The sequence below is a fragment of the Giraffa tippelskirchi genome, chromosome 8 (assembly GCF_054371585.1).
Source record: "Giraffa tippelskirchi isolate mGirTip1 chromosome 8, T2T-mGirTip1v1.2.pri, whole genome shotgun sequence".
Taxonomy (NCBI): domain Eukaryota; kingdom Metazoa; phylum Chordata; class Mammalia; order Artiodactyla; family Giraffidae; genus Giraffa; species Giraffa tippelskirchi.
In genome coordinates this window covers 6,990,751-7,017,821 of record NC_137282.1, presented here as the reverse complement: position 1 = coordinate 7,017,821, position 27,071 = coordinate 6,990,751, and the positions used below count along the sequence as shown (strand labels likewise).

The following is a 27,071-nucleotide window of genomic DNA, read 5'->3' as shown; positions in this document are numbered from 1 at the left end:
GCCTGCCAGGGTCCTCTGTCCATGGGATTCTCCATGGGTCTCCCGCATTGCTGGCAGATTCTTTACCATCTAAGCCACCAGGCAAGCAATAGGAGAAGAGACAGCAGCATAATGTCAAACTATATGCTGCTGCTGCTGCTGCTGCTAAGTCGCTTCAGTCGTGTCCGACTCTTCGCGACCCCATGGACTGCAGCCTACCAGGCTCCTCTGTCCATGGGATTTTCCAGGCAAGAGTACTGGAGTGAGGTGCCATTGCCTTCGCTGGTCAAACTATATATATATATATATATATATATCCCTCTTTTTAAAGCTTCCCTTATGGCTCAGCTGGTAAAAAATCCACCTGCAATGCGGGAGACCTGGGTTTGATCCCTGGGTTGGGAAGATCCCCTGGAGAAGGGAAAGGCTACCCACTCCAGTATTCTGGCCTGGAGAATTCCATGGACTCTATAGTCCATGGGGTCGCAAAGAGACACGACTGAGCGACTTCCATTTTCTTTTTAAAGCTTAGGTAAAGGGTTTTATCAAGAGGCAAGAAGCCTCGTTAAGCACATCCAGGAAGGGTCTGTCCTAGCTGGGGCTGTAACACACACCACAGACAGGGTGCCTTTGTCACCGAACGCTGATTTCCCAAGGTTCTGGAGGCTGAAAGGTCCACGGTCAAAGCTCCGGCAGATCGGGTGTCTGCTGAGAACTTCTCATGTGTCCTCATGTGTTCGGGGGCAGACAGAGGGCTGGCTTCCCTTCCTGTTCTTAAAAAGACACTAATCCCGTTAGGAGGCTCCACCCTCATGACCTAGCACCTCCCAAAGGCCACACCTCCAAATACCATCTCATCCGGGCTTCAACCTGGGAATCTCGTGGGCACATTCAGTCTATAGCAGGACCTTCCCCCGCTCCTGCCCAAGACACTTATTTATAAAAGCAGGGTTGCTGATGCCCCACTGGAGCACGATGGTCAGGGACTCAGCACTCAGCCTTAGACAGCAAAGGCTGGCAGCGATGACCGGTGTCTTCTAAGGAGGAAGGATGCTGCCAGGGAAGCGCTGAGGCTTGGGCTCGTCTGGGGTCCCTCCCAACACTGCCTCCTTCCCCCCCTCCCCTGTCCTGACTGTATGTAAATTTCTCAGGAACTGGCCTCAGTCCCCTTGCTGGAGCAGGACCCCAGTAGAATCTGGGGTCCCGTGATCAGCCATGTGTGGACCATCCTCGTGAGAACCATCACCCACACCTCCTCCCTCTTCTCCTCGTAAGCTAAAGACACGTTGGCAGCCAGGGACGGTCCTCCGCTGCTGTCCATGGGAGCTGCTTTTGTGCAAGCTGCTTACTTAGGTAGATGCGTCATACTTGCTGTTTCAGTTCAGCATGGAAATTAGTATCCAGGCTTTCCCAGCCACTCACCTGGATTCAAAGTCAGGCCTTTCACTTCCAGCCTGTATGATCTTAAAAGCTGACAGTCTCCACCCCACTTTCCTCGTTCCGGGTCATGGATGACATCACATTTGTATCATAGGACTGCCTGTGGAATTAGGACACGTCAGGAGATGGCACTCCACTCCAGTACTCTTGCCTGGAGAATCCCATGGATGGAGGAGCCTGATGGGCTACAGTCCTTGAGGTTGAAAAGAGTCAGACACGACTGAGCCACTTTGGCACACATGCACGCAGCAGGCATTCATGTCCGATACCAGCTCCACATTCACAACCATGTCTGCTGTTCTTCCCAGCGCACCCCGCCCTCTTGGGTATAAGCAGACAGTGGGTCTCACAGGAAACGTCATCAGCCCATCATGCGTGCAGTGCTGTCTTTTATTTCTGTCATTCTGAAAACCATTTCAGTCTATCTGAAGATGGGTTACTAGGAGTGTAAAATACAATGAATGGTTTCTTCCTAAAATTCTGTGCTCAGTAATTTGGAGTTGGTGACTCCCTCGGCAGCTCAGAGGCATAGAGGTTTTTGAAGTAAAAAGCATAGCTGCACACTTGTCTAAATGCCAACTAAAGCAGCTCATTTCATTACTTCCGTTTTTCAGGTATAGAAAACCAAGGCTCAGAATTGGCCGGGAGCTGACCCAGAGGCCCTGCCAGAGAGTGGCCTCATGTGTCCTCCCAGGACCAGCTCCAGAGGGGCTTGGTGGTCTCAGGACGGGGGCAGGAGCTTTGGCTCCCTGTGCCTCAGGCTCCCACTGTTTCTCTGGCCTCCAGCCCCACCCGAGGGTTCCCCCAGCAGTGGATGAAAACTGGTCAGTGGAGGCCCAGGGACCCTGAGCAGGTGGCCACTGCCCCCTCCAGCTCTGGGCCATCACTGGACGGGTTGGAGGCCTCGGAAGCTGGTTGTCCAGGAGGCCCCCAAGGTGTTAAAGCTGGCCTTGAGTTGGAGGAGAGGAAGGTGGGAATTCTTGCTTTTTGGAAAAGATTTGACATTGTTTCTGAGGATAGCTGATCAGAGAGTGTCCTTGTGTGCTAAGTCACTTCTGTCATGTCTGACTCTTTGCGACCCCGTGGACTGTAGCCTGCCAGGCTCCTCTGTCCCTGGGATTCTCCAGGCAAGAATACCAGGGTGGGTTGCCATCTCCTCCTCCAGGGGATCTGCCTGATGCAGGGATTGAACCCAGGTCTGTCTCCTGCATTGGCAGGCGGGTTCTTTTCCACTAGCGCCACCTGGGAAGCCCTTGGGCGGTTCTTTAAAGAGTGGATGTGTTTTACTCCCAACACTCATCAAATAGTTGGCAGGATGTGTCATATGTGTGGTCCGTATTCTGATTAGCTTTATACTTGAATTCAAAGCTGTTTCTCCTGGCAGGACTTAGTGCTTTGCTGTTGCTGCCAAAAACTCAGGCCTGTGCCAGTTGGTTGGGGGGTGGTTTTTCCAACACAGAAAATGTTCTTTCAGCTGAGGTGCCTTCAAACATCTCTGCATTACTGATCCTCTGAACACACCCTCTGGAGTAGCCAGCCTCGTGCCCTGGCTGTGTCTGCCTTGTCTGCTCTTCCAAGGGGAGGGGATGGGGAGACAAGTGATGCTATGATGCCTCGGGCTGTCTCTCAGCCTCTGTCTCTGTCGTCACCCAGAGGTTCAGAGAGGGCCGGGCCACCTTCATGACCTCTGCCCAAGACTCACCAGGTGCCTTTTTAGCCCGGAGGCTGGCTGTGCAGATGGCCTGCCAGGCGCTGCATGCAGGCAGAACCTGAGTGGGGGTGGGGATGCTGGGTGAACTGGACTTACTCTTCACCTACCTGAGGGTCAGACACGTTGGCTTGAAACCAGCTGAGTACAGCGCTGCCAGCAACTCCCTGCCTCCGTCATGAATCCCACAGCCTCTAACCTCACGACTGATCCCCTGCCTAAACCACCTCCAGCTCCAGGGTTTATAGATCTACAACAGCTGACATCACCTCTCCGGCTGGGATGGCTAACCTCATTTGAAAAGAATAAGAAAAATAAATGGAAATTGAAGACAAACCCCACAAAACCTGTCTTGATAAATCTATGAGGGTTGAAATCATATCAAGGATCTTTTCTGATGACAAAAGTATAAAACTAGAAATCAGTTATGTGAAGAGAACTGGAAAATCACAAATATGTGGAGATTAAGCAGCATACTACTGAATAACCGCTGGGCCAAAGAAGAAATCAGAAGAGAGATTTAAAAAATACTTTGAGACGAGAGCAGAGGTGTAATATACTAGAATTTATGGATGCAGTCAAGGCGGTTCAAAGAAAGAAGTTCATAGCGATAAATGCCCACCTCAAGAAACAAGAAAAGCCTCAAAATAGCAACCACACTTTATACCTCAAGGAACTAGAAAAAGAAGGATGAAGCTTAAGGTTAGTAGAAGGAAGGAAATAACAAAGATCAGAATGGAAATAAATAGAGACCAAAAGAAAAAAAAAAGACAATAGAAAAGGTCAATCACATTAAGAGCTGGTTTATGGAAAAATCAACAAAATAGACAAACCAGTAGCTAGCCTCTTCAGGAAGAAGAGAGGACTCAGATAAAATCAGAAATGAAAGAGGAGGAATTACTACTGATAGGTTAAAAATACAGAGGATCACAAGAGATTACTGTGAATGATTATGTGCCAACAAACTGGGCAATCTAGAAGAAATGAATAAATTCCTAGAAACATGTAACCTACCAAAACTGATTCATGATGAAACAGAACATTTGAACAGGATGATTAACAAAGAGATTGAGTCAGTAATCAAAAACCTCCCAACAAACGAAAACCCAGGACCGAATGGATTCACTGGTGAATTCTACCAAATATCCAAAGAAGAATTAATACCAGTCCTTTTTGATGAAAAAACAGAAGATGGGGGAGCTCTTCTGAACACATTTTACAAGGTCAGAATTACCCTGATACCAATACGAGACAAAAGTGCCACACAAAAAAAGTTACAGGTCAATATGGTTTGCCCAGTGATAAAGAATCTGCCTGCAAAGCAGGAGACGTGTTCAATCCCTGGGTTGGGAAGACCCCCTGGAGGGCATAGCAACACACTCCAATATTCTTGCCTGGAGAATCCCATGGACAGAGGAGTCTGGTGGGCTATAGTCCATAGGGTCACAAAGAGGTGGACATGACTGAAGCATCTGAACACACACACACACACACACACACACACAGACAGGCCAATAGGCCTGATGAACATAGATGCAAAACTCCTCAACAAAATATTAGTAAATCAAATTCAACAATACATTAAAAAGATCATACACTGTGACCAAATGGAACTTATTCCAGGGATGCAAGGATGCTTCAATATCTGCGAATCATTCAAAGTGATAAACCATATTAACAAAAAGAAGGATAAAAATCATATAGTCAACTCAATAGCTGTAAAAAATAATCTGACAAAATTCAACATCCCATTTATGATAAAAACTATTGGCAAAGTGGATATAGAGGGACTATACCTCAAAATAATAAAGACCATATATGATAAGCCCACAGCTAATCTCATACTCAATGATAAAAAGCTGAAAGCATTTCCTCTGAGATCAGGAAAAAGACAATGATGCCTACTTTTGCCACTTTTATGCAGCATAGTATTGAAAGTCTTAAAGCAATAAGGCAAAGAAAAGAAAGAAAAGGAACCCAAATTGGAAAGGAAAAAGCAAAACTGTGATTTTCAGATGACATAATACTATATATAAACCCTAGATATTCCACCAAAATAACTGTTAGAACTAATAAATGAATTTAGTAAAGTTGCAGGGGGCAGAGTTAACATATGGAAGTCAGTTGTGTTTTATACACTAATAACTATCAGAGAAATTAAGAAACTGTCAGAGAACTATCAGAGAAATTAAGAAAACAATCCTATTTACAATTGTATCAAAAAGAGTAAAACATCTAGGAATAAATTTAACCAAGGACATGAAACACCTGTATATTGGAAACTATAAGACATTAATGAAAGACATTGAAGAAGACATAAATAAATGTAAATATTGTCTGTGTTCATGGACTGGAGAATTAATGTTGCTAAAGTGTCCATATTACCCAAGGCAATCTACAGAGTCAATGCAATCCCTATCAAAATCCCAATGGTATTTTTCAAATGATAGAACTGACAATCCAAACAAAAAAAAAACCCAAATAGCCAAAGCAATCTTGAAACCGAGGAACAAAGCTGGAGGCATACACTCCCTGATTCCAAACTATATTACTGCTGAATCTGCTTGTCAAGGGCCAGCTTTGGGGTAGAGGCTAGTGATTGCTCACTTGGTGGATGTCAAAAATGAGGCAGCAAAGAATTGCCTTTCAAATCCAAACTAACCAAACCTCTTCTCTGCAAGTCGACTGGCTGATACATTGTGTGATTCCTCATTGGATCCCTCTCTGTAAGTTTCCCTTTCCCCCTCAATTCATCTCAGAAACTAGCAAATGGGCCGTTAGGGTACACAGCCCACTGACTGTCTGAGCTGATAAAGGGGGAGGTGGATTCTGGATTCAGGACCCACCGGATGACCGCCATTTGTGGAGAACTTCACACATTATACATGGTCCACACACTTTACACATTTCTTTTTTAAGGCTCAGAACCCCCAGTGTGACTTTATAAAGCCCTGTTTCAGAGACGAAGCTGAAGATTCCGCACTGCTGGTTAAAGAAGTAGTCAGGATCCAAACCCAGACCTGCTGGGCTTTCTGCTGTATCAAGCTGCCTCATTACCAAGTAATGTGTTTTCACCACCCACACAAAAAAGAGGGCAGCTGTATGGTTGAAGCCTCCTGGTGGCTTTCAGTCTGGGGCAGCGGCAGGGCGTCTAAAGCTCCCTGAACAGGGAGGTGATGAGGCAGAGCCAGTGGGGTGGAAAGGCAAGTGCTAACATCCAGGCTGCAGGCTGCCCAGGAGCGGAATTCACACTGCAGAGCGTATAGTCTGCGAGTGGAAGGGAAAGAGTGGGCAGTTCTAAAATACAAGGAAGGGGTTAGAGAGGGGCAAACCGTCAGGAGGAGATTATAACCGTGGAAGCAAGGGACGGACATCTAAAGCGAGATGCACAGCTCCTCCTGAGGGTGGGGACACGCAATTCCAATGGAAGTGTTTAAAGATACAATTGTAGAAAACTTAGGTTCTAAAACAAAAACCTTGTGCAGTGCAGTCTGGAAGGAAAACATTTACCACGTTCTTGACAAAATGAAAGCAAAGAGGCCCCCTGGAGACACATCTGAGCATCCCCTGGACATCACTGTGTGTCCTCTCTGTACCAGGTGCAGGAGCCCTGGGTACATGTGTGTGAGGCCGTAACCTGTGTTAGGATGCGTATGCATGAAGGAAAAAAAATAGACAAAAATTATTTTTAATCTAAAAACAGACCTGGTGCCACAGCAGCCATGACCCTACACTAACAGGATGGTTAATTCCAAAGCGTTAGCTCAGAAGGGCAGTTTGGGGTACAAATGCTCCTGAGTGATCTGCCCATGCCCTGGTTTCACTTTCTCTCCTTTCTCTGGATTCTTTTGTGTCCCTGTCTTTTCCTCTTCCTGGTGTGAGGTTTGAGCCTGTTGACACTTACTTTTTCATGTCACTTGGCCTCCCGGCGATGCTGATGGGCAGAGCGACTCTGGTGCACCCTCCTCGGCCTGCTGGAAGTTTGGTGGGGATGCAGGTGCTGGCAGGTGGAGGGGCAGGGAAAGCGGCAGCGGAGGGTCTGGGGTAGGAGGAGCCCCAGGATCTCCCAGAGGGAGGGCTGAGTGACGCGTCAGGGAGCGGTATTTGGCACGGTCCCTCCGAGGTGGGTGGTTGCAGCGCCTGGGGAGGCCCCCAGACCAGGGAGCCTTGGCAGGCAGGTGCAGGCGCTGGCAGAACCAAGGCCGTGGGAGGGTGAGACCAGGCCGGAGTGGACAACCTGGCCTTCGGCCATAACCAGGCTCAGACACTGGGAGACTGAGTCTAACTGCAGAGCTGGGGTGAGAACTCAGGTTTGTCCAACCCCACTGAGTCGTGAACAATTGCTGAATTATGTAAAACGTTCCCCCTTGGAATATCAAGTGTTACTCTTGGCCGTCATATCATCAAACACTGGACGGTTTCTCCCTCTGAATATCAATAACCAACAGAGTAAGACTATGAAGAACTCACATCCGCTCCCCCTGCTGAGAGCAGGTTCAATCAGTCAATCATCCCCTATTTTCCAAGTCTTCCTCCAGCGGGATGTCACTCAGTGTAGTGCCTTCTGGATGTGACTTCCTTACTGCCTCCAAAATAACTGTCAGCAGAGGGTGATGCCAACATCTTATCTGGCTTCATAATTACTAGTGACTACAGGATATTTTTCTATTCACTTCAGAACTCCGAGATTTCAGAGCTGGGTAAAAATAAATAATGACCTGGTTGTCCCACCTTCTTTTGTTAGAAGTGAAAAACTGAGGTTCAGAGAGGTAGGGGGGCCTGTCCAAGGTCATACAGCTAATGGTGGGAAGAGATGGGAATAGAAGTTTCTGACCCCGGCCCTTGTGTATCTCTGCAGTTCTGTAATGTCATGACTGCCAAACTACTGTTAGCATGAAAGCTAAGAGACACGGTCTCTTAGACAACTGAGGCACGGTCTCTCAGGTCCAGAAACCACATGGAACGTTTTAAACAATACTTAACAATAATCTGTTTAAAAACTTTCTCATTAAAGCACACGTACCCCCATGCATACTCACGCACATACACGTACCCCACCCTCTTCTCTGACTATACTTTACACAGTGAAGGTGTGTTTTGCACAACCAACACCCTCACGGACAGACTGCTACAGCCCTACGCTTCCTTTAGGAGAAGAGCTGCCCCAGGAGTCAGGCCTGGAGTACCAGTCAGGGCCCCCGCTCCTGGGACGATCTCGCTGGGGCTCATCCAGGAGCCGCTGGAGGCTGGGGCAGGAGACGCCTGATCCAGTACATCTACCAGAATTGCCAGGGGAGGTTATCTCCTGCTTTCCCTTCATTAGGAGGCGGGCAGGCTGAACAGTGACCAGAGGTACAGAGTGCACGTCAGCGTCTGTGATGATGTAAACATCTGTATTCGTTTCCTGGGGCTCTCCCATAATACATTACCATAAACTCAGTGGCTTATGAAAAAGGACGTTTATTCCATCGTAGTTCTGGAGGCTAGAAGTCTGAAGCTGAGGTGTCCCCAGGGCCCTGGGGAGGAGGGGCTCCAGCCGCCCTGCGGGCTTGCGGCTCCTCACTCGGGGCTCTGCCTAGGCGTGCCTCCGCTTCCAGAGCCCTCTCTCCTTGTCGGAACGCCAGCCGTCGGCTTCGGGCCCCCCCCATCTGGTCTGACCTCAGCCCCAAAGACCCTGTTTCCAAATAAGGTCAGGTGCAGGTGCAGGGGGTCTCCTCCCAGGACACGCGGTGTCCGGAGCGCTCCCCCAAATGCCCTGGTCCATCTGCCAACACCAGGCACGCGCGGGGCTTCCCCCTTCTCTGGGGTCCTGGCTGGGGCCCTGCCTGCTCCCCCCAGGGCTGGGCAACCACCTCACACACGGTCCCTTGCCTTCTGCCTTCGTCCGGGGTATTTGTGTACACGTGAAGCCCCTCTTCCGACATCTTCAAACAGCTCACTCAGTTCACCCCACCTCCATCTCGTGTTCCCTGTGCGTCTTGCACCCTGGCTGCCACACGCACGGTCAGTGAGGGGGGTGGGGACCGTCGGCTCAGCCCCCCGTGCCACCTGAACTTCACGTGAGCAGGAGCCTGAGACCTCCCCGTGAGGCCGCGGGAGAGTCTGGTTTTGAGGTGTCCCTTTGTTCCGATGAGCTGCGCTAGTGGTAAAGAACATGGCTTGCTGATGCTGAGGATGTAAGAGATGCAGGTTCGATCCCTGGGTCGGGAAGATCCCCTGGAGGAGGGCATGGCAACCCACTCCAGTATTCTCGCCTGGAGAATTCCATGGACAGAGGAGCCTGGCGGGCTACAGTTTATGGCGTCTCAAAGAGTCGGACACGACCGCAGCCACTTCGCTCGCACTTAATTCCTACGAGGTACCGGTTTCTTGGTTTGTTTCACATGTTGTTACTGTCGTAGCCTTCATGTTAGGAGCTGTGGAAATGCGGGTTCATCTCCCTTTACCGCTGGAGCATGTACAACATGGAGGAGGCAATTCCCTCTTGGCGTTAAACTCCAGCACGCGTGCAGAGGTCTCTATGGAACCTTAAGGGTCCTTTCGCTTGGTCGGGGTCAGCCCGCTGTGGCGTCTCACCTGTGTCCACAGCCGCGGGGTCTGCTGGCTGCAGAGCTGTCACTGAAACAGCTCCAGGTAGTCGGGTGGCTCCTGCTGCTGACCGCAGGGGTACAGAAGTAGCTCCTTCCCCAGGGAGGTGATGGGCTCCTCCTGTGAGGGAGACAGTACAGGTCAGGCTGCAGCCCAGCGAGAGCGGCACAGGCATTAGCACAGGCTCCTGCGTCTTATTTACAAGACACTTTCCTAAGAAGCCCTTCCTGCCTTGCCGGAGCACACAGCTTCTGCTCTCCCCTCGCTTTACACTAAGCTTTCTTGGCTTAGGCAACCCAAAAAGAGAGATTTCTTGTCCATAAACTGCCCTGTGGTCTCACTTAAGGGTGTTCTCATATGGAGAAGAATGTGTTTTTAAAAAGAATGTGTGTGTGTGTACATATATAATGGAATTACTCTGCTGTATAGCACAACAGTGTAAATCAACTATACTTAAAGTGTTCTCAGATGTGATGGGAGTGCACAGATTTTGCATCATCTCGTGCATTCTCTGCCCCAGTCGGTTCTCCCTGAGTATATGAGGAGGGACCAGGTTCAGTGATAAAGGAAATGCAATTAACAATCCTTGTTATCGCGAAGGTTACCCACATGACTCAACGGTTAAAAGAATTCGCCTGCTAATGCAGGAGATGGAGGAGATGTGGGTTTGCTCCCTGGGTCGGGAAGATCCCCTGGAAGAGGAAATGGCAACCCACTCCAGTATTCTTGCCCGGAGAATCCCACGGACAGAGGAGCCTGGCGGGCTACGGTCCACGGGGTCACAGAGAGTCGGACACGACTGAGCGTAAGCACTGTTATCAGGAGGAGTTATCAAAGCGGGGGGGCCGATCTCCCACGGCTCGTCTCAGCTGTTTTCCGTGTCACCGTCAGAGCAGCCGCAGGACACCCGTCACTGAGCGAGTGAGGCGTGTGCAGGGCCGCACCTTGTGGTACTCCACCAGCTCGGCCAGGCTGGCGTGCTGCAGCTGGTCCACGCCCAGGAAGCTGTAGGAGTCCGAGGAGGCATCTATGAGGAAGTGTTTGCAGCCATCCTCGGACTGGTAGGACAGGGCGTAGCCCTTGACCTTCTCGTTGACCCGGATCAGAAAGCTGCCCGGCACACAGGTGCTCAGAAGCTCGTTTGCTCTGTTTACAGTGAGGATTCCTGCGGGAAAGAAGGGCAGGGGGTTCAGCCACATCATTTCCAAAGCTCCCCTCCGCTAAACACAGTTGTGTGGATAAAGCCAGTAACAACCTGAGCAACCCTAAGTCCACGTTGGGCTTCCTTGGAGCAGTAGTGTGGTTGGTCATCTGGTATTTGGTACCTGGACTGGGGTAGGTTCCATAAGCAAATGTGTAGTACAAAAGGAGGGCTTCCCAGGTGGCACTAGTGGTAAAGAACCCGCCTGCCAATGCAGGAAGCATGAGACCTGGGTTTGATCCCTGGGTGGGGAAGATTCCCCGGAGGAGGGCATGGCAACCCACTCCAGTACTCTTGCCTGGAGAATCCCATGGACAGAGGAGCTTGCCGGGCTACAGTCTATAGCGTTGAAAAGAGCTGGGCACCGCTGAAGCGACTTGGCACGTATGCAGTACGAATGGAACATCTGCCCCTCAGAACACGTTTCCAGGTGCACACCCAGTGACAGCTGCACGGGCGTCATGTGGCTTCTGAGAGGTAGGAACCTTGACGGTCATCCTGGGAGGGTGAGCTCTCCCAAGTTGACTGCCGGGGACCCTGTGGCCTGGGAGTGATCCTACGAGATCTGGAGCAGGAGTTCTCACCGGGGCGAAGTCTGGAAATGTCTGAGACACTGGGGCTGGGGGGTGGGGGTGGCTCTAGTCTCCTCCAGTGCACTGAGGCAGGGAGGCTGCTAAACCTCCCTCCGCGCACAGAACAGCCTCACTACAGACTGTGATCCAGTGCCAAAGGCTGACAGTGCCGAAGGCGGGCACCCTGGTCAGGGGTCAGCGAGTTAGTGACCGTGTCCTCTGCTGTGACTACCCCTAAATGAGGCTTCATTTAAAGGAATGAAGCAAGAGATGCAGGTGTATGCACGTACGTGTGTATATGTGCTGTTGTTAGTCTCCTAGTCATGTCTCTTTGCGACCCCGTGGACGGCAGCCTGCCAGGCTCCTCTGTCCATGGGGATTCTCCAGGCAAGAGTACTGGAGTGGGTTGCCATGCCCTCCTCCAGGGGATCCTCCCAACCCAGCGATCAAATCCAGATCTCCTGCATTGCAGGTGGATTCTTTACTGTCTGAGCCAACAGGGAAGCCCAAGAATACTTGAGTGGGCAGCCTGTTCCTTCTCTCAGTCAAGTGAGAGATGTCTCTCTCCAGGATAATTCTGGCAACCACTGCCACTAGGCTGAGAGCCATTAACAGGGACCAGGGGTGGCCTCATGTTTCTCCGAGGCGCCCCCAGGCCTGAGTCACACGCGCATCTGAGTGACCTGCTTCCGGCAGCTGGAAAAGCCGTGTTTAATAACCAAGCGAGCGAGAACTCAGCACCAGCAGCACTCAGAGCTCTTCGTGTCTGCGTAGCCCTCACCCAGGTGTGTGTTCCCTCATCTGAGCCTCACTGAGGCCTGGAGACGGGGTGCTGTCACGGCCCGCCGAGCACAGAGGGGAAGGCCCACGTCTCAGAGGCCCCAGGGTGGGCCGGGAGCGCTGGCCGGAACCAAAGGCCCGACCCGCGCCCACCCATCCAGAACACCTGCCCCTGGCAGGTGCGTCGGGCTCCATAGGCTCCTACTCACTGTGCTTCTTCCCCAAACAGCTTTAGAATAAGTAGAACCATGGCCATTTGGGGGGCTTCCCTGGTGGCTCAGCTGGTAAAGAATCTGCCTGCAATACAGGAGACCTGGGTTCGATCCCTGGGTTGGGAAGATCCCCTGGAGAAGGAGATGGCTGCCCAATCCAGTATTCTGGCCTGGAGAATCCCATGGACAGAGGATCCTGAAGGCTACAGTCCACGGGGTCACAAAGAGTCAGACACGACTGAGCAACTAAGCAACCAAGTAGTGGCTGTTTTACAGATGGGAAAGCTGAGAAAGAAAGGTATGCCCCCACGGCCGCAAGACACATTAGTGGTGGTTTCAGGCTCTCGTCTCCTGCTCTAGGGCTTGGCTTAGCCCAACCCACCGGGCTCATGAAACTTTCCTGGCGTTGGCTGAGAATTTAAAATAAGATTGATTTCACAAAGAGGTGTTCATTTCCCACCTGGGCAGCCTAATGAAGATGTGTTTTTCAGTGATTACTGAGGGCAGTCCCTGTATGTGGGGACGATGCACCGTGACCCCTGTGACCCCCTTCAGCTCAGAGTTCGGCAGTTGAGGACAAAGAAGCCCCAGCCGCGCCTTTGGGGCTCGCCGATCTCATGGGGGCGTCTGCTGGGGGCGGGGGAGCCCTAGATGCCGTCTCGACCTCTCCCTTCTCTTGTCATCTGTCCTGTTCTCTGCCCCAGACAGTGGTGCACGGAGGTCGTGGCACCGAGTCGACGTTCCTGATGGAACACAGCTCTGTTTTCAAGGTGACCTCAGAGCCCCGCACTGCCACCTGCCCAGGGTCGGGTGGACGAGAGAAAAGCCGGCGATGTTTTCCAGCAGAACCCTGCAGACTGAGAGCATACACGTCACCCCTGGCGAGTCACACTCGGGAGAGAGCTCTCCCTACCTCACCCTCTGATCCTTCAGCACGTACAGGCTGCAGGTTCAGAGAGGCTCTGGGTCCTGCCCTGGTCCTCTGCCCAGAAGGAGATGCACTGCGATGCTGACATGTACCCTTGAGCGCTCAGGCACTTTGGAAGTGCAGGTGTTAGTCGCTCAGTCGTATCTGACTCTCTGAGACCCCATGGACTGTAGCCCGTCAGGCTCCTCTGTCCGTGGGATTCTCCAGGCAAGAATACTGGAGTGGGTTGCCGTGCCCTCCTGCAGGGGATCTTCCCGGCCCAGGAATCGAACTGGGGTCTCCTGCACTGCAGGCAGATTCTTTACCAGCTGAGCCACCAGAGAAGCCCCTCTCAGGCACCTTAGGGATGAGGAAAAGTGGTCAGAGCTCTTAAAATATTATTCATAATGTTTCCCTAGTAACTCAAAGATTAAGATGACATCATTTGTTCTCACTTCATCACCTTAATGGCCAACACTTACTAACTGTGACTGAGCATGCGTCTCACACGGTTCTAAGTACGTTGCATGTCATACCTCACCGAGTTTTCTGACCAGCCTGGGAGGCAGGTAATGTATTATCTGCATCGGACAGATGACAGGCAAGTGCAGGAGTCGTGCGACTTGCTGAGGCCACGCAGCCGGCTGGTGGGGGACGGGAAGCTGGGTGCAAGCAGCGTGGCCCCGGGGATGCACTTGTCACCAGCGAGCTGGCTCCTCTCCCCACCCTCCCCACCCCCCAACCAGAGTCAAGGAGCAGTGTCCAGCCTGCTCTGACTGTGACAGCAGAAATCCAGGACACAGGCATGTGACAATGAAGAAAGCGTGACAGCAAAAGCATGGATTTAAAGCTGCTTCTCCATAGAGTATAGACTCCCTCTTTCCAGAAAAATATCCCAAGTAAAACCCCCAAGCAGAACTGCTCTCCTTAGTGGGACCCACCCGCTCCCCTCTCTCTCGCCTCTCAGGCCCCTCCAAGAACATGGCGGGAACCACAAGCCCGGAGCCCCCCGGCAACAATGATGGGAAGCATAGGGCTCCCGGCACAGGCAGGCAGTGACCCCCATGACCGGCAGCGTCAGGGCGAGGACTCCACGGCAGCATCTAAAAAACTCAAGGGAGGGTTTTGAGGTTCATGAAGTCCTCTCAACATTAGTGGGAAAAGATACTAAGAGTTTTGCAGCAAGTTTGCTGCACGGGGTAATGTCTGAAAAGAGTCAGGGTCTCCCAGGCAATTGTGTAGTATTCGCTGCATAGAAGCCAGCGCTTCTCAAATCTGTAGGAGTACTCTAGCTTTCACGTCTTTATCTTCATCTTCAGTTATTTCAGAACTGAGCTAAGACTAGGCAGGCACAGGGGAACACTGTGGATAGTAACGTGGACAAAGCGTCCTGAGGCCACAGTGTCGATGAAGCTTCGGAGCTGAGCGGAGGTGATTCCTCGGGCTCGTGGCTCAGGCTCTGCTGGTCCCTCCCAAGGTCAAGGCTTCCCGTGCCCTTTCCTGTCTCACACAGGCACCCAGGTCCTCCTGCTGCCAGCCACAGCCTCTCCCACTCCATGAGGGAGATGAATCGCAGGTGTCAGTGAGGCAGGATGGATACATTAGTGTGACTTTGGAAGGTCACACCAATCAGTCATTTGTGCGTAAGTCAAGACAAAGCTTGAAAATCCCTTTTGTGAGAGATGGGCAGAATTTTGATGTCCCCACAAGTAAGAAATCTCCAAGCCTCAGGAAAATGGCTGGAGGACAGATTATGGCTTATGGGTGCCAGTGTCCAGGTTCATTAAGGTTTTAGCCTGAAAGAAATCTTGGGAGGCTTCTGTGAGATTGTCTCAATGCAACCCCTCCAGGTATACACACTCAGCCCTGAAGGACTGTGCTGAGGGAGCCTGGATGGCATACTGCAGAGTAAATGAGAACAGCAAGACTGACTCCATATTGCATCAATTTCTTTTTTCTATCTAACTTTTGTGCCCTGTGGCCTGTGCTGAGTCATGCTGGGCTCTGCACCTTTTGTAAAATGAATGTTACTCATAGCCTGAAATATACAGGAAGCCCATTCTCAAGGCTCTAACCTTTCAAAGGTATAACACTTTTCCATTCACATAGAGATAAAAAGTTGCAGAACAGAGAATAACATTTGTCTCTTTGGAGGTTTACAGGAACCTTATGACCTGACCTATGGAGACAGCTGCAAGAACAAACGATTCCAACACCAAGAAGTTTCCATCAGCCAACCACACCTCTCTCCCCTTTTAGTATAAAAGAAGCCTGAATTCTTACTTGGAGAAGATGCTTCTATGGGACATTTGTCCACCATCTTCTTGATCTTCTGGCTTTCCAAATAAAATTACTATTCCCTGTCCCAACGCTTCATCTCTTAATGTACTGGCCTGTCATGTGGCGAGCAGTGAGCTTGGACTCAGTAACACTGGGAGGACAAAGACATAGGATTCTTCCTGGACACTTCTCTCTAGGGAACCTAGGTTTGAGAGAGTAACTGCCTCCACAGAAATGGACAGGATTTACCCGCCTTGGAGAATGAAAATTTGAAGGGTGTAGTAAAAAATGGAGGGGCTTCTAGGGTAGCTCAGCTGGTAAAGAATCCACCTGCAATGTAGGAGACCTCGGTTTAATTCCTGGGTTGGGAGGTTCCCCTAGAGAAGGGGTAGGTTACCTACCCTAGTATTCTTGGGCTTCCCTGGTGGCTCAGATGGTAAAGAATCTGCCTGCAATGCAGGAGACCTGGGTTCGATGCCTGGTTTGGGAAGATCCCCTGGAGGAGGGCCTGGCAACCCACTCCAGTATTCTTGCCTGGAGAATCTCCATGGACAGAGGAGCTTGGCAGGCTACAGTCCATGGCATCACAAAGAGTCAGACATGACTGAGCGACTAAGGACAGCACAGCAAAAATGGAAGCAATCAAAATAGCTGCAGTATAAACTCTGTTAGTATCCTGTAGATGTTAAAGGGATTTACTTTTTAAGTAGCTTAAAATACAAAGGTTATTAAAAATATAAAGCGTTTGGAGGGCAGGTTCGATCATATGCCACAACAGCAAAGACATTCAAAAGAAATAAATCAGGTGGAAATATTTCATCAACCGTCTAATCACTTCCATATTTGCATAAGAAAGTGTAAATTACCTTTCAGAGGAATAATGATCAACTGTTGATGCATAAAGCAAGCATGTGGATTCTCCTAACAACAACAGAAGCAATTAGAGATCTCCCAAATCAGAAATCTGTTTGTGCATTTCCCTCCATCTTTTTCCCGTCTTCCCACTCGCAGCCTCTGCTGGCTCCTCAGCTCCTGACACTGCTGCATGTTTCACGAAGTAGGAAAATGTTGACGGACAAAGTGAAGAAATAGGTCTGCAGGGTTCTGAATGGATGGACCTTCCAACTTCAGTTTTACTTATCCCTGGCCCTTTTCTTCAAGAAGTGAGTACAGTTAGTTATATACCTACCTACTTCGGAGACCCATAGCAAGAGACAGAACGAGTGAAATGACCGTGTTCAGTGGGGTGTTAAGTTAGCCGAGACGGCTTCTTGACACTTATCGCCAGCTGCACAAACAGTCCAGACCGGAAGGTGCTGTAACGTGGTGGCTACTCGGGAGAATGAAATGGATAAAAACACAAATCATATTTGACGATCAAGACAGTCCTGAACACTGACGCATGAGAGGAGGTAAGGGATGAGGACAGAGAGAGAAGACAATCCTTCTTGAGGAAACAAAACCAGACTGCAACACTCAGGTTATAAACCTATAAACCTACAAAAGAGACAGTACTGTTCAGCAACTCCAGGACGCACTGCCGTCTCTCCACACCCTCCCTGCTGACACCACACGCAATCGTAACTGCCTGGGATGATTCCAAGCAACTTCATTCCCTGTTTGCTGAGTGGCTCTCCTTTGGTCCTTCCAGATTATCGCTGCCTTCTGGGGTGACCTCCTGGGCTCTGGACTTTTCAAGGACAGGCCCTAAGTCAATACTTGAGGAAAGAGCATAGGCAATAATTAAGATGTCTTACTGAAGTGCTGCCTCATCCTTGTACGTGATGCTGCTACTGAAGACAACACTTTTTGGCAGGGTGAGGCTGATGAGGAGGAGAAGGGCAGAGGGGGCCGGAGGGGTAAACCTTCTGTTACGCTGATCAGTTACAACAGAAATGCTGCACCAGGACCTACGCCTTCTCAAATGTCAGCTGACTTACTTGAGAAACAGTGCTGTGGTGTAGATATTATTCCCCCCATTCACAGATGAGAAAACACAACTCAAACCCAGTGATCCATCCTGGAGTCTGGTACTAAGCCTGCATCACACTACCTTTCCAAGCTGTGTGTATTAGCTGCTCAATCACATCCAACTCTTTGCAACCCCACTGACTGTAGCCCATGACGTTCCTCTACCCATGGAATTCTCTAGGCAAGAATACTGAAGTGGGTTGCCATTCCCTTCTCCCAGGGATCTTCCCGACCCAAGGATCGAACCCTGGTCTCCTGCATTGCAGGCAGATTCCTTACTGTCTGAGCTACCAGCAAAGCCACCTTTCCAAGCTAGGAGCTAAGAAAATTCTGTACTGCCCTGGGGCATTGAATCAACCAGAAAGAATGGTCAAATGATTACAAGGAATAACAGAAGAAGACACCCACCTATCTAGGAACCCTGAAAAGCTAAACTGATAACAAATCAGTGCGAGTTAAAATAAGGTGGTTCCACTGGTAAGATTAACCACGTGTCAAGTATGTAGGAAAACCAACTCTCAAGTACAGCTGGTGGGAGTATAACTTTGTTTAATCACTTTGGAGGACATCTGGCAACACTTAATATATTAAAGAGGCTCATATTCTACCTCCCAGCAATTTCACTTCTAAATACACACCCTGAAGAAACGATCACAAATGTGTTCAAGGAGACATGTTCAGGGTGAATACCACATCATTTACAGCAAAAAAACTACCAAATGTAGGAGAAGAGATGAATGAGTAATGACACATGACACGTGTATATGTGTGAATATGTGTGTAATGAAACATGTATCATCATTAAACACAAAAGATTATGTTTTATAGTATGTGTATCATAAATACATAAATAACATATCATAAAATACTGTACTGCAAGTAAAAGGAATGATTAGTCTACATTTATAAACAAGGAAAAACCCATTTAACATAATATTGAGAGAAAATGCATGTTTCAGAAGAATGTCTACATGATACCATGTTATACGTTAAATGTTAAACACATTATTCTGTTTTGTAGAAACATATGCATACCTATGTTTCATATTTTTAAAATATGTTTTACTGAAGTACCCACACATGCATACATGTAATAAAATGTAAATATGGATGGCAAAGACAGCTTCAGAAGCATGGTTCATCCTTTGGGAAGGAGAGAGGAAACAGCATCAAAATGTAGTAGAAAAGGAGCCTTAGTTCTCTCTTTCAGGGATTATTTCCTAATAAAAATAGGTACAAAGTAAATATGGCTTTTAACATTCCCTGTATCTGGAGAGTAGCTATAATATTTGTTACATCATTGGCACTGGATTTATTTTCCCTTGTACTGTTTTTGTTTAAAATATTGCATAATTAGAAAAACCATGTTCAAATGAGGAGAGAAAACCCCTCCATGATGTGGGTGGGCCTTGTCCAATCAGTTGAAGGCCTTCAAAGCCTCATCTTTCCTGAGTAAGAAGGAATCAGGTGGCAGTGGATGGTCTCTGGACCTGAGCTGTCCGTCTGCTCCTCTCTGCCACTGTGCCGGGGGCTGCCTGGCGCTCCCTCAGCTTCTGTGCCTTGTCTTCCTCTCTCACCACCCTCCCAGCTCACCCCTGGAAAATCCCACGCCCTCCATGCTTCCAGTTACATGATGATGATCAGTCTATTATCTCCAGCTCTGATCCATTAGTCTGGCTGCCCCATGGACCGTTTCACACAACGGCCCCAAAGAACCTTCAAACTTCATCACACCCCAAATGAGTGTCCTGCCCCCTCCCCTAAGTTCCCACATCCTCTGGGGTCCTGCCTCATCCTCTGGGGTCCTGCCTCATCCTCTGGGGTCCTGCCTCACCAGCAGTGTGCACCCCCCCGCCCCCGCCCACCCCACAAGCTAGAGGCCCAGCTGCCCTCACTTCCCTGGTCCCTGCCTTCTCACTCCCATCCTTACTCAAAGCTAATTTACAGAAAGGGGTGAAATACAGACTCCTACGGGGGAAAATTAGGTGGCCAAAATAGTAACTTACGGAGGGTGATTTAGAGGGTGTGAGCCAATGAAAGGAAGATGGCAAACCAACAGCGAATTGCCATTCTGTTATTTCAAAATACATTTCCTAGTAAGCAGTTATGTTTCAAAAAGATAAGCTGTGGTCTCTCTTCTCTGTATCATAGAAATGCAAAATTTTTTCTTCTTAAAACTAAAGATAATAATTTACATTGACTACATGGCTGTGTATTTATTATTACATCACTATATCATATCAGATTATTTACTTTGCTTACAACGGGCTTCCTAGGCAGAGCTAGTGGTAAAGAACCCGCCTGCCAAAGAAGGAAATGTAAAAGACGTGGTTCAATCCCTGAGTTGAGAAGATCCCCTGGAGTAGGAAATGGCAATCCACTCTAGTATTCTTCCCTGGAGAATCCCGTGGACAGAGGAGCCTGGCGGGCTACAGTCCATGGGGTCACAAAAAGTCGGACACGACTGATACAACTATGATAAATATTTGTATAAATAAAAATAAATCATTAAAAATAGCAATTAATAAATGACAGGTAAAATTCAAGAGTCTTATATTTCAACCAAAGCTTCAACTAAATTCTTAGCTCAACTGTGTCTTCCTAGCTCATAGCAACTGTTTCAAGTAGAACTGCCTGTTAAAGTATCAGGATTTTTAATAACATCAACACTTCGAATGTCTCACTCCCTGCAGTTAAAAAAGCTAGCACCCTTGGAACCAGGGACAGCAGCATCTTCTGCCCAGTGACATGGAGATTACAGAGAGGCCAGTGTCCTCGCTACTTATCTTACAAAGGAAAAAACAGGCAATGCGAGATGGTGGAGGTGAGCATGACAGACGGGTCACTGACCATGTTCTTTCTGTTTATCTTTTGACGCCGTGGTCACTCTCTCCCCCCGTATCTTCAGAGGAGAGCAAAAAGGAAGAAGGCTTACGACCCAGTCCTGGGAGACAGAGGGGCTCCTCTGGGTATGGACAGTTACTAAACCTCAGTCACCAGAGAACCTGCATTTTCAGGGAAAACTAGATGGTTCTGCCACACCTGTAAAAGCAGCCCCTTCGCAGAGAGCCTGCCACAGACAACTTAGTTCTTTTTCATAGGAGTTTGCCATCCTATGGGTTTGGGAGCTTATTTTTGTGGCTCTATTTCTACATGAGATGATCCTACTAAAAAGAGAGTAGCCTTAAACACAACTCAAACCAAGACACCTGTTAGGACAAGCGTTCTCTGTGAGAGGATGTGATTTCTGTCTTAAAGCTTTTGTTGTCCACAGAACCAATGATAATCCAACCCAACCACAGAGCTCACAGAGGCAGTAGACAGAAAGTCATGCCTGTTCTTGAAATCCAAGAAACTGAGAGGTCGGTGAGGTGGGTGCAGGGTAAATAGACGGTTTGAATGAGTCCAGTTTCGAGCATCAAATGAAGACATGCTTTATGAGCTGACCTCTGCTTAGTCGCCAACAAGCCCATCTCGCAGCCTTAACTGCAGGGATCAAAACCACAGAACTTCTAATTAAAGCTCACAACGCTCAACCCCTTCAATTAATGCATGAGGAAAATAAGGCTTGGATAAATGGATTCACTACAGAGAACCAAATCCTAAAAGAAATCAACCCTGAATATTCATTGGAAGCACTGATGCTGAAATTGAAGCTCCAATACTTTGGCCACCTGATGCGAAGAACTGACTCATTTGAAAAGACCCTGATGCTGGGAAAGATTGAAGGCGAGAGGAGAAGGGGACGACAGAGGGTGACATGGTTGGATGGCATCACCGACTCGATGGACATGAGTTTGAGCAAACTCTGGGAGATGGTGAAGGACAGGGAGGCCTGGTGTGCTGCAGTCCATGGGGTCGCAAAGAGTCAGACACAACTCAGCAACTAAACAACAAGAACAACAAGAGAGAAGGTGATCTACTCAAGGTCATGCAGCCCGTGCCCTTCCAACCACATCTGGTGGCCCCTCCCTGGTTGGGGGAAGCGTGGACCGACGGTGCTGCCATCTGCGGGGGTCACAACCAAGTGCCCTATGCAGGTGCCCAGGGGTCAATGCCTTGCCAGTCACCCCATGGTGTCCATCTGGGGTGATAAACCAACCTGTGCTGGCAGCCACCAAGGCTTTGGGCCACTTGTCAGGAACCAGCTGCTTCCTGAGAAAGCTGGGAAAATCCACTTTCTGAGAACAGTATCAGATTCTGTCTGGGGCAGCTCAAGCGGAAGGGAGCCTTTATCCTGCCCTCCTGCTGGCTCACCCGCTGCCAAGGTCGGCGCTGTGCACTCACCGTGGAACCAGGGGGCAATGCTGTCCGAGTCCGCCAGGTAGCCCGCCCGCAGAGGAATCTGCTCCTCCCGGAACCAGCGCCTGATGTCCTCCTGGGCTGGGCTGGACGCCGGCCTCGTCACTCTCTGATTCCTGACATTCGTAAAAGATTTGCAAGTTAGATTCACCGGATTTGAAAATAATGCCTTCAAAACCCGCGCACGCTCACACACACACACAAATAGAACACACGTCTGAAGATCACACGGCTGAGCTTGTGGGGTGGGGCCCTGCACACAGCCGTCACAGGGCTCCTCCAAGGCAGGGAACAGGGTGGGGAATGGATCTGCCCTTCCAGTCCTGTAGACTACTCATGGGTTTGAGTTAACACCACAGTATTTAATTCATTTTTGATATGAGTGAGAAGCTCCATTAACTCCCAATTAAAATTGGAGAAAAGAGCACTAAAAAGTGAGCTATTCCGCCCCCCCCAATATTTTCCTGGAGAGCAAGTGCTTGCAAGCAGAGGAGCCCAAATGCCACAGAGTAAACCTCCCCAACCCTTTCACCATTCAGTGTCCTCCTCCTGTTTCCACTAACCTCCCTGACTTGCTTCCTTCTCCGCCACACTTTCAAAAGTTCTGCTAAAGGGCAGTCTCGAAATGGAAAGTAAAAGAAAGAAGTGTTTGAAGGTTGGTTAACAAAAAGATACAGGCAGCAGCGTGGTTTTGAAATAAAAATCAGTAGCAGAACTTAAGTTCTGGAACCTAAGTCAATTTCCATTATAAAAAGCCACGCTGCAGTGTGTTAATAATAAATGTATTTCCAAGTCCAAGGCCCACTAATTCTGAGCAGAATTCAATGTAAATACAACAAGTCTGAATGAGCTACTGGATATCATGTAAATCAACTTATGTTCTTTATACGTCTTAATGGTAACACATGCTACCGGGAGTTACATGTGACATACATGTCAGCTTGTACATATATACACATGATGTACATGCAAGTACATAGGAACATAGCAGTTTGGAGAAAACAGCCTATGATACTTGACCTTCTGGGGGAGCGGGCACTGCACGCACGAGATTGCATGCCAATTTCTCCTCCCAACCTTCAGATTAGGTTCTTTTCTTCAGGAAATCTTTGGCGATCAAAGAGAAACTCCACGGACAGCCTGTGTTTGTCCTGCCCTGGGCTGGCTCCTAGCTGACCTCGGTCATCTCTGTTTGAAGTCCCAGCCCTGACACCATCCAGTCTGGCCACCTCACAAGAAGCACTTCATGCAAGTGGCTTAAGTTGGAAAAAATGAGCTAACTGAGCTTAAAACATCATCTTAAAACCCTCGTGAAAGGGCACTTCACTGCCGTCAGTCGCATGGGCTGTGCTCTAAAAACACCCTGGGCGCAGACATATGACGGCATGTTCCCACCCTCGGGGAGCCTGGGGGAGCGCCCAGCCCGCGGGGACCCGGCCCGACATGGCCACAGGCAGGAGTTCACGCTCTGCGCCCCGTCACAGCACTGTGGGGTCTTCCCTGTTTCGTTATCCATAGGGAAAAACTCATTCCCCAAACAGCCAGTCTGTAGAACACAGTCATTTCGTGCTGGCCCGCAAGTCCCCAGGTGGAACCTTTCAACGGAGTAAAGAAATAATCAGAGGAGAGGAGACTCCCACCCCCTGCTTCCTCTGAGGTCATAATTCCCGGTAGGAAAAAATCCTGAAGATAACTACTGACCTCATACAAAAGGAAAGCTTTGTTCTTTATTTTCCCATACTCCTAACAGAGAAGGGTTTTTAGTTTTTATGTCAGAGAGGACAAGGCTTTAGACAGTTCTATTTCACTAAATCAATATGTGATTTCTCTCAGTTATTTTAAATATCATCTTTCTACATACCAAATCATATAATAGCAATAACTGGGAGAAAATAATTTTATAATCAGTTAACGTAAGGTCATGTGAATGTATGGCAAAACCACCACACTATTGTAAAGTAATTAGCCTCCAATTAAAATAAATAAATTAAAAAAATATATATATAAGATATGGGAGTTTCTGCTGTGGTACCACTGTATATTTCGTTAAGGGGCTTCCAAAACAAATTGTTCTGCCTAATACCCCCAAAGCTAAGGTAATCGTCATCATCAAATAAAGTCTTCATTTAAAAAAGAAACATTTCCGAATTCTCAACCTGTGCGCTTAGCTGTATATCCCAGAATGAGTACATGTGTTCAATCACGTCCGACTCTTTGCGACCCAATGGAGTGTAGCCCTCCAGGCCCCTCTGTCCATGGAATGTTCCAGACAAGAATACCGGAGTGGGTGGCCATTTCCTACTCCAAGGGATCTTTCTGACCCAGGGATCAAACCTGCGTCTCTTGCATCTCCTGCACTGGCAGGCCGATTCCTTACCACTGTGCCACCAGGGAAGCCACCCCAGAATGAGAACTGTCACTAAATCTTTCATCCTGACCTGTGGAAAATGGAGTTCTGCTGGTGACATGAAGGCCAGCACCCCCGGGTTCCCACTGTGACGACCCCTCAATGGTCCCCCTCCCCTAACTGGCTGTCATCAGGGAGGGGCCGGGCTGGGGGCATGCGAAGTCACTAACCTCTCTAGGTATCTTTGCAAAGTTACTGGGCCTGTTGGTGGTACCCACCGTGGGGATTTTACAGGCGAGGAGGGATGAAGGTCTGCCCAGGTGTCTCAGCATCGTAGGCTTGGAGATGGGGCCGGACTGAAAGGCACCAGCAGCCTTTGTCCCTGAAGCGGCCACACAACTTACCTTAAACTACTTACGCTTAAAGCCGCCCGCCCGGCTCCTCACCTGAGAGGTGTGTGTGGCTGTCCTGCTGGGCTCAGGAACTGAGGCTTGGGTGGGAGAGGGGGCCTCCTGAGTTTCTGGGGGCCACCCTGGGGGCTCTGCGGCCCCTTGCTGCTCTTCCCCTGCTGAGACAGCCGCTTGTAGTCCTCCCGGGCCTGCTTGGCCAGGGAGCGCCGCTTCTCGTCAGCTGCTTTGGATTTTCGCACTAGGACAGACAATGGGGTTCGAGACAGGCCCCGTCAGAGTCAGCGCCGCAGACGGGGAGCAGAGAGGCTCTGGGGTCAGGGCACGGCCCCCAGGGGTCAGGCCCAGGAGCCTGCTGAGAGGGAGACGGGGGTGGGGAGGGAAGGGGAGCCCCAGGGACGGGGGAGGGAAGGGGAGCCCCGTGCCTGAGAACTTCCTGCAGCGGCCAAGGCGGAGAGGAGCCTCAGCCCGAGTGAGGGTCCGGTCAGCGGGGTCTCAGGATAATAGGAGGTGAAGCCGCAGTCTCATCCTCGAGCCCAGAGCCCCCCTCCCCACCCCACAGACCGTCAGGGGCTCCTCAGTGGCTCGTGGCCGAGGACGGAGTGGCTGGGCAGCGAGGCCACGCTCAGAGTCCGCGTGGCTGAACCACGAGTGATTCGGCCTCCCAGACCGAAGAAGGAAACGATTCTTACACAGCCAGTCACAGCCTCTGTGGGTGCATGAAATCATCCCAAGGCAGCCTTTTACAATTGCTTTGTAACACAGAGGGCTGTTGGTTTGGTGGTTTTTATTCCAGCAACCAAGCATCAAGGACTTGAATGCAGGATGTAAGAATAAGCCTTATGAGTATATCTGCATTTCAGGCATTATTGCTCAGAATCTGTTATGTCTGACTTCAAAGAAATGCCTAAAATGTTCCATTACACTAAGATTTCATGGCATAGAAGTGATCGGATCTGGTAAATATTTTCATTTCACAAAAACTGTCATTTTAATGGTGTTCATTGTACCAGAATTTCCAACATTCTGCAAACATGCCCATCCCTGGCTCCTTCCACTGCCTCAAGGGATGACCGGGCAGTTAGGGCTTCCTAGTCCGAGTCAGATGGAAGCCCTAATCCTGCTTCACACCCGAATCCTCCCAGCATCAGCCTCGCTCACCCTCTGCTCTGCCTTCATTGGCACTGGCCTCTCCCCAGGAGGACCAGCACTGGGCAGTGCTAACTCAGAATGAAGCAGGGTTCAGCCACAGGTGTGGCAAGGATGCGGACAACCCTGCCTGTTATCCCCGTGTCTTCTGATTACAAAGTTTAGATGTGCTCACTGTTGAAAGCTGACAAAAATACAGAAAAGCAAGAAGTCCAACAAGTAACTTTGAATCCCGCCTCTCCAAGAAAACTAATGTTAATATGTTAACCTTCCAGGTCTTTTCCCTCATATACTTAGACATTTTAAAATAGGGATGCTTTTCATACTATTTTTATAATCATTTTTCTTCTCCAAGTTAAAAAGATATAAATATATTCCAAGAACATTAAACACTCCTCCAAAACATTTCTCATAGCTAAATACCATTCCATCATTTAGATACATCATAATGTTGATGGTACAAAGATGAGCTGAGAAACTTTCTGCAATTCAAAAGGTGGCCCTTAGCCTTTGAGTAATAATTTAGTGTTAAAAATATCTCTTAACAGCCGTTCTAAGTGTTTCCCAGATTGTCATATTTTTAAGTGAACAAGCTGGTTTAGTGTCACTGTTACAGAGGCCTCTGGGTACTTACAAGAAGCCTGCCACTCCGAATCTTCTTTCCAGTTTTTGTAAATCTGCTTGGTTCTCTCTTCATCTATTTGTTTTATTTCTTCTTCTTGTGTTTTCTTCACTGATTCTTTCTTCTGTTAAAAAAACAAAAACCAACACTCGTGAGGAACTCAAGCAGTTTCCTGCAATGAGGCAGGTGCTAGGTACAGTGTGGGCACAAAAATGAGCATATAGATGGATGGAAGAGAATAGAAAGCCCAAAAATGAAAACGCAAGCTTACATTATCTATGGAATGCAGGAAAAGCAGTTCTAAGAGGGAAGTTCATAGAAATACAGGCCTTCCTCAAGAAACAAGAAACAAAATCTCAAGCAGCCTAACTTACCACCTCAAAGAATTAGAAAAAGGACAAACAAATCCAAAGTCAACAAAAATAAGGAAATGATAAAGATCAGAGAGGAGATAAGTAGAATTCAAAAACAATAGATCAATAAAACCAACAACTGGTTTTTTTTAAAAAAGATAAACAAATTTAACAAACCTCTTGCCAGGCTCACGAAGAACAGAGAGAGAGAGAGAACTCAAGTAAACAAAATTAGAAATGAGAGGATAACAAC

At 48.9% G+C, this 27,071-nt stretch overlaps 1 protein-coding gene across 4 annotated transcripts in view; it reads right to left on the bottom strand.

Annotated features, from left to right (window-relative positions):
- Positions 1–8,571: 8,571 nt before the first annotated feature.
- The window catches only part of SH2D4A (SH2 domain containing 4A), a 58,613-nt gene continuing 40,113 nt past the window's right edge, over positions 8,572–27,071 (bottom strand). For all 4 annotated transcript variants that reach the window (XM_081524349.1, XM_081524347.1, XM_081524348.1 and 1 more), the window contains 5 exons: positions 26,478–26,589; positions 24,734–24,935; positions 21,926–22,056; positions 10,660–10,880; positions 8,572–9,835 (listed from right to left, as the gene is read on the bottom strand). In XM_081524349.1, the coding sequence (XP_081380475.1) occupies positions 9,743–9,835; positions 10,660–10,880; positions 21,926–22,056; positions 24,734–24,935; positions 26,478–26,589 (759 nt within the window). In that variant the 3' untranslated portion in view covers positions 8,572–9,742. The remainder of the gene's footprint in view (positions 9,836–10,659; positions 10,881–21,925; positions 22,057–24,733; positions 24,936–26,477; positions 26,590–27,071) is intronic.